This window comes from Branchiostoma belcheri, unplaced genomic scaffold (genome assembly GCF_001625305.1).
Source record: "Branchiostoma belcheri isolate BF01 breed outbred unplaced genomic scaffold, Haploidv18h27 scaffold10, whole genome shotgun sequence".
Taxonomy (NCBI): domain Eukaryota; kingdom Metazoa; phylum Chordata; class Leptocardii; order Amphioxiformes; family Branchiostomatidae; genus Branchiostoma; species Branchiostoma belcheri.
Window position 1 is genome coordinate 2,919,833 of NW_017802380.1, and position 13,114 is coordinate 2,932,946.

The 13,114-nt window shown below is 44.6% G+C and overlaps 1 protein-coding gene across 1 annotated transcript in view; it reads right to left on the bottom strand.

Moving 5' to 3' along the window:
* Positions 1–13,114, bottom strand: part of LOC109468977 (host cell factor-like) — a 31,984-nt gene that overhangs the window by 8,170 nt on the left and 10,700 nt on the right. Inside the window, exons 7-30 of the mRNA XM_019767362.1 lie at positions 13,072–13,110; positions 12,444–12,641; positions 11,921–12,114; positions 11,319–11,498; positions 10,345–10,563; positions 9,743–9,871; positions 8,515–8,604; positions 7,951–8,158; positions 7,527–7,750; positions 7,257–7,344; positions 6,616–6,869; positions 6,146–6,263; positions 5,695–5,763; positions 5,372–5,440; positions 5,085–5,165; positions 4,809–4,889; positions 4,317–4,532; positions 3,818–3,940; positions 3,155–3,390; positions 2,684–2,833; positions 2,026–2,214; positions 1,411–1,679; positions 970–1,053; positions 642–674 (exon numbers count right to left, since the gene is read on the bottom strand). Of these exons, the coding sequence (XP_019622921.1) occupies positions 642–674; positions 970–1,053; positions 1,411–1,679; positions 2,026–2,214; positions 2,684–2,833; positions 3,155–3,390; positions 3,818–3,940; positions 4,317–4,532; positions 4,809–4,889; positions 5,085–5,165; positions 5,372–5,440; positions 5,695–5,763; positions 6,146–6,263; positions 6,616–6,869; positions 7,257–7,344; positions 7,527–7,750; positions 7,951–8,158; positions 8,515–8,604; positions 9,743–9,871; positions 10,345–10,563; positions 11,319–11,498; positions 11,921–12,114; positions 12,444–12,641; positions 13,072–13,110 (3,541 nt within the window). The remainder of the gene's footprint in view (positions 1–641; positions 675–969; positions 1,054–1,410; positions 1,680–2,025; positions 2,215–2,683; positions 2,834–3,154; positions 3,391–3,817; positions 3,941–4,316; positions 4,533–4,808; positions 4,890–5,084; positions 5,166–5,371; positions 5,441–5,694; positions 5,764–6,145; positions 6,264–6,615; positions 6,870–7,256; positions 7,345–7,526; positions 7,751–7,950; positions 8,159–8,514; positions 8,605–9,742; positions 9,872–10,344; positions 10,564–11,318; positions 11,499–11,920; positions 12,115–12,443; positions 12,642–13,071; positions 13,111–13,114) is intronic.

Here is a 13,114-nt window from a genome sequence, read left to right on the forward strand (position 1 = left end):
AGTACAAATCAATTGTTTATTTTACTGTGCATCTACAAATGTGTTCAACATTCAAAGAGGGTGTTTTTGTGTTAGACACTGAACCACTTTCCTCTAAGATAGGTCAAAATAATTCTTTTGGGACTCTCTTTTTTTTCAAACTACATTTCTCAATAGGCATCTCAAAGCTTCAGAGTGACCAAAATCAGATCATTAAAACGCCTTCTTTCGTCTGTCCCCTTGGTTAGAAAAAATAGATTTTTTTGTCTAGATATGGTACATTCTTCTCACTTGAAAATACAGAATCCTGCCTCAACACATTCAAAGATGCACAGTTTTCTCTTCACATGCACGACCCCTGAACAAGGTGGCCCGACTTGTTCCACTTCTGTTAGAAACATCATCATCATCATCAGAACGTGATCCAATAAAATAACATTACAATTCAAAAACACCCCAGCAATAGTTCAGCTCAAAATTCCACAACTTTTTTTTTTCTAGTGAACAATTTACAAAGGAAGAAGTTGTTGAACAGTGATCCCTCAGTATTGCGTGTGGCAATCCCGTGTTGTGAGGAGGTACTGCTTTAGATGAGGCTCTGTGATGTAAGAAGGGTTCCGGTGGTCCGCTGTAGTGTGCATGTTCAGTGGAAGCGTCTTCATTTTTCTGTCTTCACCTTCTTGGTGCCAGATTTACTGTAAGGAAACAGTCGGAAGTTTACTTAACCTTAAAAGTTTCAAGTTTTAGCTTATGGTGCAATTTGACAACTATACACTTTTCCTTTTCAGTTTTAAGTGAGGTCTAGACATAAAAGGGAGGGGAAAGTATGCAATGTAACCGTTACATGTTTGAAAGTTTAAAGCCTTCTTAGCAACAACCCAATGTCAGAGACATTTTTCAATGATAATATGTCAACAAAAGTGTCAAGGCTTTATGTGTCAATATCAGATGCTTTGCCAAGACAACTGAACAAGAAATAAAGAGACTTACCTGTCAGAGGGAGCAACTCTCTTAGCTGCCTTAGTATCCTTGGACGAGTCTTGAAGCCACCTTACTTGAGTAGCTGGTCCATAGCTAAAAATAGAAAAAGACCAGATCTTAGCATACATTTCGTTGAGATAGTGACCAGCGCAAAGAGCTTAACATTACATAAAGATTGCTACCTTGACCTGGGTCAACATTCTGGAGTCAGCTGTGCAAAACAGAATTTGAGCTGGCTTTTGGAAACTACAACAGAAAATGCTAACAATCTAAGCATAATTCGAGTAAGTTCCCTGCACAGTTAAAATCAGGAGTAGTTACACAATGAAACACAGACACACAGAGCATAAAAACTCACTGACTGAAAATTTACAAAAGTGAAAACATATTTCTCAAGAAGGCTGCTAAACAAACACAAGAGGAAGCACGTAAGAAGTAATGCTGCCTCACCCCTTGTCGTTTCTGGCTGCGATTCTGAAGATGATGGCAGGTTTGGAGGTGTAGTCGATGTGAGCGTTGGACAGCGTACTGGTGGTGACGGTACAGGAGGCACTGGGGCCACAGTATACCCTGACGAAGGCCATCTGTGACGGCGTGAGGGGCTTGGTGTCTGGCGTGGAGGCAGAGGTGCTCTTCACCGCCAGGTAGACGGAGTATTCTAGGATCTTCCCCGCAGTGTTGGCAGGTGCCTCCCAGGACAGGTGAGCTCCTTCTGTACTCTGTGGGACACATCAATGCCAGGGTTAGACTACAGATGTATGGTTGTTTTACACTGAACATTTGCATGTAAACTTGACCTGGGTCTGTCTTCTACCGTCAGTGCTGCAGAACTGAATTTGAGCCGACAAAAAATTTTTTTTTTAGGAAAGTAGGACAGAAAATGCTAGTAGTATCTTTTATCTACACATTATTTAAGGAAGAGTATATTGATAATGTTCAGAAGTTGGAGATGTTAGGATGTCTTCAAAGTTGCCCCTACATACAAAAGTTCCCTATAGTTATTCAACTGATTTTGACAAACATTGCCCATAATTAACTGATTTCAACAAGAGTTCCCATATTTACTTTACTGATCCTGATGGCTGACGGAGCCCCTGGGTAGCCCGGCAGGCAGGTTTTGAAGGCGGAGATCTCGCTCCACGGCCCTCTGCCGCAGGCGTTGATGCCGGCCACACGGAACTTGTATGCCGTGCCGGACAGGAGCTCCTGTTTCTTCAGCATGCTGTGGTCTGGCACGTTCACTACGTCAATGTCCTGCAAACATGGGAATATTTAGTTAGGAACATGCGAACATGGGAGTATAAATTCAAGTTAGAGCAGGTTTAAGGGAACACACCGAAATACCTATTGCATGCAAGGCTCGAAATATTTTCTGCATACTACTCAGAATTTGGGAAGTATGGATCGTAATAAAAACTGTTCAAAAACTACTGTATTGCCATTATTTCTTGGTGGTAACAGTGAATGCAGCAAATAAAAATCCACATACACCTACATGTACATATAAACTTAGTACATGGACCGGTGCAGGTTAGGTGCAGGTAGACATTAGAAATACCTACACGACTCCAATTTTACATGCACTAAGGTGCATATAAAGAAAAGAGAAGGTGCATATGCATCCAACATTTCAAGCCCTGCCATGATTAGTTCTGTGTCCAACTCCTGACCACTATTTTGTTTACTCCTTCATTGAAATTGCCCAAGACTGTAGGTGACTTACATCCTCTCCCTTCTGGTTGTTTTCAGAAGGCAGGTAGTAGTACTGCACGGTGGCCGAGGTACCCTTGAAGATCCCGACGTCGTACCACTGGTTGTGTTCCCGCTTCCCTGTCAGGATGGTTTTGGAAGAGGCGTCCACGGACTTCTGGTCCTGAAAAGTTCCAAACATCAGGTTAAAAGAAAGAAATCCTGACAACTTACGTAATATGTGATCTTCCTAAAGTTTTTCCCTAGATGCCAATTCTTTGACATCAATCCCTATTTAAATATTTCATACAGGGTTACAGCAAATGTGCTGACTAAAAGGAGCCCAAACATCAAAAAGAATGTAGAATAGTTAACATGTTTTCTAGAACATAAGTGAGCATTACTGGAGATATCTTTGGGTTAGTTATCATATGGTTTAAACTTAATACATAATCAAAGAAACCCATTCCCCAAACCCTAAAACAAGTACAGACAAGTACTGCACCTCTGACTTGACTTCAGGCTCAGTTTTCACCACCGTCGGCCCGAGCCCGTTGGTGGTGACGTTGGCGGGCAGGGCGGGTGCCACGGCGCCGTTGTTGACGGGCGTCGCCCCTGCCTGGCTGGCGGAGACGGGCGTGGTGGTGGAGTCTGCCAGGGTGGCCAGGACGGCGGCCGCACCGTCCACCGCTGAGGGGGAGGGCGCTGGGACACTGGACGTGGTCGCTGCTGCTAGGGTTTCTGTAAGGTAATATAGTCATCAGTGTAAGACATAGACTGTCTTAGATTGGACGTACAGTTAGAGTGATTTACCTATACATTGACAACTGGTAGTTACATCATCTGTGCTACATCAATGGTCACACAATTAGACTAAATTTATCAACTAATTTATCAAGGAATAAATTAGTTGAGAAAAATAAGGCCAAGTCATACATATAGCCAATTGTCTGTTTTCATGGTAAATTTTCATCAATGCATGAGCTATGTATCTTTAATCTCAAAGCATGGGTATTTTTCCAAAATTATCCTAATTTTCAAGTACTAAATTGTCCAAACTGGCATCTTTGAGTTTGAGACAGGATTTACATATACTTTGTCTAAAAGTAGTCTCCAAGTTTGTACACTTAATGATTGGTGGGTACTGTTTACAGGTACAGTGTCTCACCTGCTTCTGCTACAGCTGCAGCTGTTGTGGCTGCAGGTGTCTGTGCAGGTGTGGTGTCCATCTGTTCTACAGAGGACGATGCCGCCTGCCCTGTCTCCATGGGTGTGGCTTGTGAAGTTACTGCTGTGAACAGGCAATAACAGAGAAGGATCAGATGCACATTTAATGCCATCATCTCTGTGATGATTTAGATATACATGTACTAGTGCTGTTTTACTTCAACTGCTAAAAGAAGACTACCATAAGATTTTCAAGAATTTTGGCTTCAAGATAGACATGGCCAGGAAAAAGTGATAACTTTCAGACCTCAACTGTCTTTAAAACTGAAGACAACAAGTGTATGAAGGAAACATTGGTGTCTTGTTTGCAACATGCAACATATAGTTTTTCAACAAGACTTCTTTCATACATAATGTATCAAACACACCCATGGGTATGCTTCTACTCTGTTCTAGAAGTTGTTGAAATACTCTTCATTAACCCTGCCTTCTCTCCTCACCTGTAGGACTGGCTGCTGCTGTTGCTGCCGTTGTTGCTGAGGTCTGTGGCTGGGCCGGCGCTGACGTGTCCATGGCTTCCTGCGTCTGGTCCGCCTGTGTCGTGGTGGACGGTGCAGGGTCATCGCCCTCCCCCTCATCATCCGTGCCGCAACCGTGGATCGTCCCGCACGGCCCCAGCTTCGGCTTCTCATCATCCTCATCATCAGTGCCACAACCTGGGCGGGGCAGGAGAAATGGAAATCAGGCCTCGAAACACACTTTTTTTCAGAAGAACAGTGATGAATACAAATGAAAGGACACAGACAAAGTGGCTGCAAGCTCAAGTTAGGCATAACTTATCTTGTCGTAGCCACTTTTACAATGGAAACTAAAGTATTTTACAAGACGTTTGAAAATGTGGATACCTAGTTGAAGCGTGAATCAAAACTCCCTTCCCAAGAGACAATAAAGCAAAAACAGGAGACATATATATACGTAAAAGCCATACATACCATGTATTGTTCCACATGGCCCGATTTTTTGCTGTTCTGATGGTTTTGACTTGTCATCATCTTCGTCGTCTGTACCACACCCTGCAAAAAATCAATCACAGGTGAATTCAAATCAATTTGCTGAAGAATATAATCTATATAACGTTATTCAAGCTAACTATGCTCTCAGCACATCTTTTCAGAAAAGAGACTTTTGTAAGGCCGACAAGCAGATACAAATATCAGAAATGCCTCATTTGGAGCTATGATTTAGGTTTAAACGTAATAAAATCCTACCATGGATGGTGCCACAAGGCCCGATTTTGGGCCCATCTGAAGGCTTTGACTTGTCATCATCCTCGTCATCAGTTCCACAGCCTGTTAAAAAGTGGAATCATAAGAAACTTCGACATACAACAATTGTGATTTTGAATTGCATTTTGATAAGCTTATATTTACATACAGCACATGGTGTTCAGAAGCTAGATAGTTATTTTGATTTTTGAGGTTCTGTCTACACTTACATGCTATTCAAAAAGGAAAGCTTACAAACAAACAGTACATAAAACAAAACAGCCACTAACCATGTATAGTGCCACATGGACCGATCTTGGGTTTGGACTTCTCATCATCCTCATCATCAGTTCCACAGCCTAGAGAGAAAAGGAACCAATACAATTTCTTCTCTCTTGCTTTTTGATTCTTGACCAATCAAAAGTCACAAGCAACTGGTGACCATTGTCTTGTGCACTATGTATGTTTTTAAACCGCAGATCTATGCTCTTATGCTCTATAAAGTCATTTAATCTTTTTTTTCTATCAACAGAGAGTCTTCAAGCAAGTCTTGCTTGATCAGTGTAGGAAAACCAAACCAAAGCCAAACCAAGGAAAGACTGGTAGAGCTCACCATGGATAGTTCCACATGGGCCGATCTTGGGTTTCTCTGCATCCTCATCTTCGTCATCAGTACCACAGCCTGCAGGAGGAAACATCAGCATTCGTCATGTTATTCTGTAATGGTCCAATCAACTTATTCATTCGTTCCTAGAATCACACTCTTCCAATATTTTCTTTAAAGTCCAAAGATTCCTTTCCTTTCCTACCTCCAGATAAGTCCCAGTGAAAATACATGAACTTACAGTATGCTCTCCACTCAGTAGTGGGTTTAACATTGAATGGAGTCTGTATACATCCAGGTGATTCCAACTTTCTAGTATCTGATATCTCAAGTCATGAACACGCAAAGCATTCTTTTGAGTGAAACATTTATAAGAACCCCAGTCCTACTTAAAATAAGACAAACTAGACCATACTGGATATTCTCTACAATATTCCTGAGATGAATAATGTGGTCGTACCATGGATAGTCCCGCAGGGTCCGACTTGCTGCTGCTCCTCGGAGCTGGGCTGCTGCTGGCCCTGCTCCGTGGAGGAGGCAGCTACTGAGGTCACAGTGGAGGTCGCAGGTGTGATGGCCTGGAGGGGTGCAAATTAGCAGAAGTATCGTTAAAGGTTGGAAGAAAAAACATCAGTGTTACATAACTTGAAAGCTCTTCAAAACAAATTGTTTTGAGTTTGAGTTTACTGCGATCCTCTTTTAGCTTGTTTTGAGTTTTCTTTGGCAGTAGACTAGAAGACTATTCATCCACAGGATTCCATACGCTTGAAGACAGATAGCTGATTGTCCTTTGCCTTGACAGTTGTATTTTTGTTCCAATCTCTTCCATCTGTTATTGACCAACCAAAGTGATGGTTTACCTCAAGTTTACCTCAAACTGTCTTAGGACAAAGGTGTAGTATGAACACAATACCACAGCCTTGTACACACCTGTGTGTTCTGTATTATCTGTTTCATCTCTGTCGTTGCTGTTGGTGTGGACAAACTCTGTAGCGTGATGCCCGCCGGTGTGATGCTGCTGCTGGCTCCTGACAGGGCCGACGCTGCCTGTGCGGTCGTCATGGTAACTGGCACGTTTGCTGCGGAGGGCAGGTTGGAGACGGACACGGTGATGGGTCGTGCCGTGCCTGCGGTCGCCCCGGCACTGCTGGAGGAGATTATTGTGGATGCTGGGACAGAGGTACCTGAAAACAAAATGAAAATGTATGTACTTCAATCTTGAGCTTGCGAAAAGGTAGATAATATCAATCGTGCTAATAGAATAACCACTGTGGAAGAAGCAGAGGAACATATATTGTCAGCTCGCAAGCACTTGACTTAGTACTTATCTTGCATAGGGCAATATGATAAGTAAGAGCTTATTAATAAGATTATCCTCTATTGCTTGTGACTAAAAGGACAGCTGATATGTATGGCTTATACAAGTTACAACTTAAGTGAACCTTAACTAAACAGTGTATTTTTTTACTGCAGCAGTATTTCAGCCTGGTGAGTGACAACAGCCAGGATCCAGACTCTGAACCTTCTGGTCCACTTACAGACAACACAAACTTTTAGCATGTGTTCCGTACCTGCTGGTGTGACAATGGTGATGGTTCCCGTCTTCCCCTGCAGGGCAGCACTCGGTCTGGTGACGGGCGTCACCACGATCCTCTGGACCTGTAGTAGTAGAAATAGTTGTAGTAAGCCATTATTTAATTTGACAAACTTGTCCGGACCGCTTTTCAACAAGGTCGAGGGAGAGGGTGGGGTCACGGATTTACAAAAGAAACAAAAAATATGATGCATAATAAATAGGAAGTCATCAGTCCATCATCAGTCCGTGTGCCTCATCATATTACCTGTCCAGTCGGTGTGGTTGTCGTGGTGATGCTGGAGGCTGGCACGGTGATGATCCGGACGCCGGGCTGCATCTGTGACGTCACGGTCCGCACCACGGTGCCCATGGGGGTGACCCCCAGGGTGGTGGTGACGGTTCGAACCACCTGCTGTGTGCTGCCCTGGCTGGTGGGGTTCTTCACCATGTAGGTGGATGGAAGCTTGGTGGTGGTCCCTGTGGTCATACCTACACACAACACAGACATCTTACAATGTATCTACTCACTGGGCCAGTTAAAAGTGTGATTTTTGTTGTATTTTGTCACAAAAATCGATAATCAGTGCGATTCAAATTCAGTGCAATTCACCTTTTGTACATGTACCTCATGCTGCGAGGCTGATTTTCTTAATAAACTGTTGTTAAACTGTTTAGAAAAAACACCCCACCTGCCACCCCAGAGACCGCCTTAGTGGTGATTGCGATGATGGTGGGTTTGGTGGGGGTGGCCCCGCCCGTGGCTCCACCCTGCCCTGCCACACTGGACATGACGGAGGACACGGGGACTGTCTTGATGATGGTTTTGGGGATGGTGACGACAGGCTGCTGGGTCACGCTGCTGATGCCCATGATCGTCGCGCCTTTCGTGGTCCCAGCCTGGGGACGGAACACCAGTATAAGACACATGTTTTGTATTGAGGAATACGAGCGATCTCTGTTTTTGCTTATATCAATTTTTGGGTTATATTATGCATATTATTGGTAGGCAAATGCAAACAAATGGCTGGCAAATCACTCAATTTCCCCCTTTTCCGCCTAACACTTGTTGGCCGTGAGGTCATGGCGATCGCTTGTATTCTGCTTTAGAATACAAATTCGATGGTTGTTGTTTTTAAACATTTTATGTCAGGGTTTCCCCAGTCCAGAACCCTCTCCCTCCAGTCTGCTTCAGTTAACTCTAAGCCCTCCGTGTGCCAAAAGCACCCTACACTCCTCCTGTTGAGTGGTCTTACCTGAGTGGTAGTGGTGATGTAGGCTGTCTTCCCTCCTGCTGTGGTACTGATGACTTTCAGGATGGTTCCCTGGGGGAGTGGACCTTTTGCCTGGGGACAAACAGCACTGTGTGACTAAACAGTCCTGATCTTAACCTAAACCTATACCCTAGCATGACGAACATGGACATACATCTGAAAGGATAACGTAACAGGTCTGTTGGTTAGTAAGAACAAACTATGAGTCAATAATCAATAACTGAAAAGGGTGTGATGAGAGTTCCTAACAACTGAACAATTTCTGTGTGAGGGAGTTCATATAGAACATGTAACTTTCAATGCTTTCTGCCTTTGCGATAATTGTCTGAGGAAATAAATGGAATATGAGCATTGCATGCAGTTGATGAGAGCTTGCAGATGTGTATATGATGTAACCTTGTAACATTTCATTCTCTTTCTAATGGACAGAAGACAGACAGAAAAAGCACTGACAAAGACAAATGTATTTCCTATAAAAGTTGGCTAGATCAGGTGTGCCGGGTTGTCTGTTTGAGTGGCGTGTGTGTCTGGGTGTGTCTTTATATGGATATTTGATTTCAATGTTCCACAGAACACAGAATAAGATCTATAGAAAATAGAAAGAGGAAAGAGTATGTTTCATTCAAAATGGGTTCGCAGGGGTAAGATTATGTATCATTGTGAGTGTACCCCTTTACCCCTTGATTGCAGAGTTTGTACCTTTGCCCTGGAACCAAGATAGCACAGTCGTGTGCATGTTTGTGTGTGTGTGTGTGTGTGTGTGTGTGTGTGTGTGTGTGTGTGTGTGTGTGTGTGTGTGTGTGTGTGTGTGTGTGTGTGTGTGTGTGTGTGTGTATGTGTACCCTTGAACCATAGCCCTAGAACAAAGACAGCCCAGTTAGCCTGTGTGGACAAATCAGCAGAACGTACTGTGCCTGTACAAAATCCAGATTCTTCAAGGTTTTTTGTTGGCTGTTTGGTCAAAGGTGCATCAGAATTTCAGACGACATCTTTTCCAACATGACATTTAAATACTACAGATGGGATGTCACCCTTAAACACACCAATACGACCTTAAACAAGGCGTTCTGTCAAAGTGCTATGCTCAATACATAACAGGGTTCACACAGGCGCGGTACATTCTGCTAACATGCTGCCTGTGTGTACGTGTATGTGTGTATGGTGTTCCCAGCAGATGGATGAAGCGGAAAGGGGCGGGGCTGACACGTACCTGCAGCTGCCCCAGCTGCCGTGCCATGGTGTTGACTGCAGGTGCGGCCCCCTGCTGGGAGGTGCCCAGCACCATGCCTGTGGAGCTCAGGGGCTTGGTCTGGATCAAGGTCACTTTCCCTCCCTGAAGCTAGACGGTGGGGACGGTACGGGGGGCCGGGGGCACACGGCACACAGAGGCAAGAAAATCATCAAACAGAGAGGCAAGGTGGAGCATGGTGAAGTCAAGGAAATATCAGGACAAAGCTGGTGTCTTGTATGTATCACCCTGACATGCATGCTGATCTTCAAGATGCCTGTTAGAGTTCTCAACTCCTGGAAACTAACTGCTAAGTCCTTAAACTAACTACATAGAATTCTTAAGTCGGTAAAACTACCTATAGTGTTCTGAAGGGCTTAAATGTTACTAGAGCTTGGCTCTAGTGCTAGAACTAGGTTTTAGAAGTGCTTGCAAGCTATCACTGTAACAAATCATAATCCATACTGGCATATCATATAAACGAAACTTCATGCAAGTAGATTCAGCCACTTCTTGCAGCTAGGCATGCACAGACCCTGAAAAACAGCTTTCACTGCCAGTTGGACGACAGACCACACACTTACCGTGACAGGGACAGACTTGACCAGCGTGACGGTCTTAGTGACTCCGCCCACCACGGTGGTGACCACCTGTGTCTGCGGTGTGAGCGTGACGGCGCCGGACTTGTGCACCGTGATGATCTGTTTGCCCTGCAGCTGCTGCTGCGCGCCGGCCTGCGCCGCCTGGGCAGCCGTCTTCAGGATACTGGTGGCAGCTGTGTTCACCTGGTTTGAAAAATATTGCTACGGGTCAAAAAAGAGAAGGAAGAAAAAAAAGACAGAAGGAAGAGGTTTAGTGCTACATGAGAAGAAGGCTTCAGTTTGGAGGAGGTTTGGGGAAGACACAGGGGTTCACACATGCCAGAGTTGAAAACGTCATCCAAGCACATGTGCTATTATCCAATTTTGTGCCAGGCAATTTTCTTCTTTTTTTTCCAAAAAAATTACTAAGATTCGTTGAATAGTAAATTCACAATGGTGTCAAACAGAATGCCAACTTTTCTTCCAAATCTAGTCAACCTTTTTCCATCATGCGTTGACAAAAACCTATAGAATCAAATTTTCCAAAGAAAAGAGCCCTGAAATCTGGAGAGCTGACATCATGCAGCCATACTCTACTACAAAATGCATTTGTGTTCTCTTTTTCCTTTTCATGCTTGCTTTCCAAAGGCAACAGGCAGAAAAGAAAGAAGCATCCAATGCAGACTTTTCACAACATGACATCATATGCACCATGGTGCACCAACATGCTGCTGCTGTATTCCAACATGGTCTCAGAGGGATTCAATCATACTGTAAATCGTGAAACTTTTGTGGTCTTTTCATTTTCATGGTGACCTCTCCACCACAACTTCTTGACACCATGACTATGTTTTCTTTGTATGACTACTGTACTACAGTGGACATCCCTCATTACAAAAGTTTCAGGATTTACAGTAATCACTGTGATGTCAATGAAAAGCCTGGCAGTGTAAAGCGACACGGACTGGTCCACTGACCATAATGGGGGTGGATTTGACCCCCGAGGCGAGGGTGAGGGTGACAGGGGTGCCTGTGTGAGTTGTGGACAGCTGGGGCCTCATGGTGGTGCCTGATGGACTAGCCGGGATCTTCTGGGTGGCCGCTGCAGCCGCCGCCAGTGCCTGGATTCCACTCATGCCTGTGCCAGACGGGAGGGTCTGAGGAGAAAGATAATAACAAAGTATAAATGATTTGCAGTTGTGTGGCTAGAAAGGAATAATCATTTTAAACAAACTCACGCAGATCCCCTGGTTAGGCTCTTGTGTGGAGGAAGCCCAATCAGCCCCTGACAGCGAGAGATAGTGTAACACAGGCTAGGGGAGCACGTCGGCAGAACATACTGCGCCTGTGCAAAACTCCTATTTTTCACCGTTTTCGTTGGATTTTTGCTCAATATTGTGTAAGAATTTTGCCTGTTGCAGACAGTATTTTTTCCTACATTACATTTGGAAACTACAAATGGACACAACATTATATGAGACGTTCTGCCGAAGTGCTATGCACAATACGTTATGGATTTCGCGCAGGTGCAGTACATTCTGCCGACATGCTGGCTACGGACTACGAAAGTCAGACATACCCCATGAGAGGTGGTAGTGGTGAGGATGCGAGGGTTGGTGGTGCTGGTCGCCATCCTCGGGCTGCTGGCCATCGTCACGGCAACAGGAGACTTGACCCGGGCCCGACCCCGCACCGGAGGCGACTGCTGCGGGATGGCGGTGGTTGCCGTGCCTACCAGGGTGGTCTGAGTGGGCATCCGTAATGGCTGCAGCCCTGTGGGTGTGTAAAGGTACCAACAGGTTGTGGAACAAATATTTACAATATCATCATTGCAAATCCAACTTAACTGAATGTGGAGTACTGCACCTCATAACCTAAAGCTATGTGTTTTTTTACAAAACAAATTTACAGTCTTGGAAAGTCTGATGCAAGGCTGTGTAAGAGTGATCAAACATAACTTGTGGGGATGTCCATTGCAGGCACTTGCACAAACTAGTTAGTCCAGACCTAGAATATGGTTCAACAGTTTGTGATCCATGAACAAAGATGAACTACAAATGGTACAGAACCAAGCTCACAGTCTTAAGGTAATGCCATCTTACCTGGTGCCTTCATGATGCCGGCAGTGACGGGCCCTGCCCCCGAGGACATCTGGCGGACCATGGCGGTACTGCCGCCGGCCTGTAGGGGCGCGGAGGCGGGGGCGGCGGCCATGGCGGGGTTACTGACCGCGTTGGGCAGCGTGGCGGCCTGGGCGGGCGGCATGTCGTACTTCTGCAGCTGCAGCAGATACGCATCCGCTGCAAGGGAGAGAGGAAGGTTAGCTTTGTGATATAGTTCATATTTATCAATTGCCAATTTTGACACTTCCACTGTTTAGAACAGCTTTTTGATTTGTGACACTGGCAAATTCTATCTTGGCTTGGCTCAGCTGTTGAACATAGATATAAAATACAAACAATAAGGCTCAATGTAAAAAATCACACTTTCAAACATAAGCTGACTCTACTAGTATATCTGTGGACCATATATTCCAGCAAATCATTCATAATGGAGATCAGTATTGCATATTTTTCTCTTACTAGTGCACTTTTTGTTTTGCACACTTAAAAATACTAAAAACTACTCATGTCTGAGTAAAAGATGCCCCTATTTCTGAGTGAGGTGTGCTACATCTTACATAAACCCAATGAGCATTCAGAGCTGAACCACTACAAAACGGGGGTGTACCTGTCTGTATGGCCCCCCAGCACACCTCCAGGGTGTGTGCTGG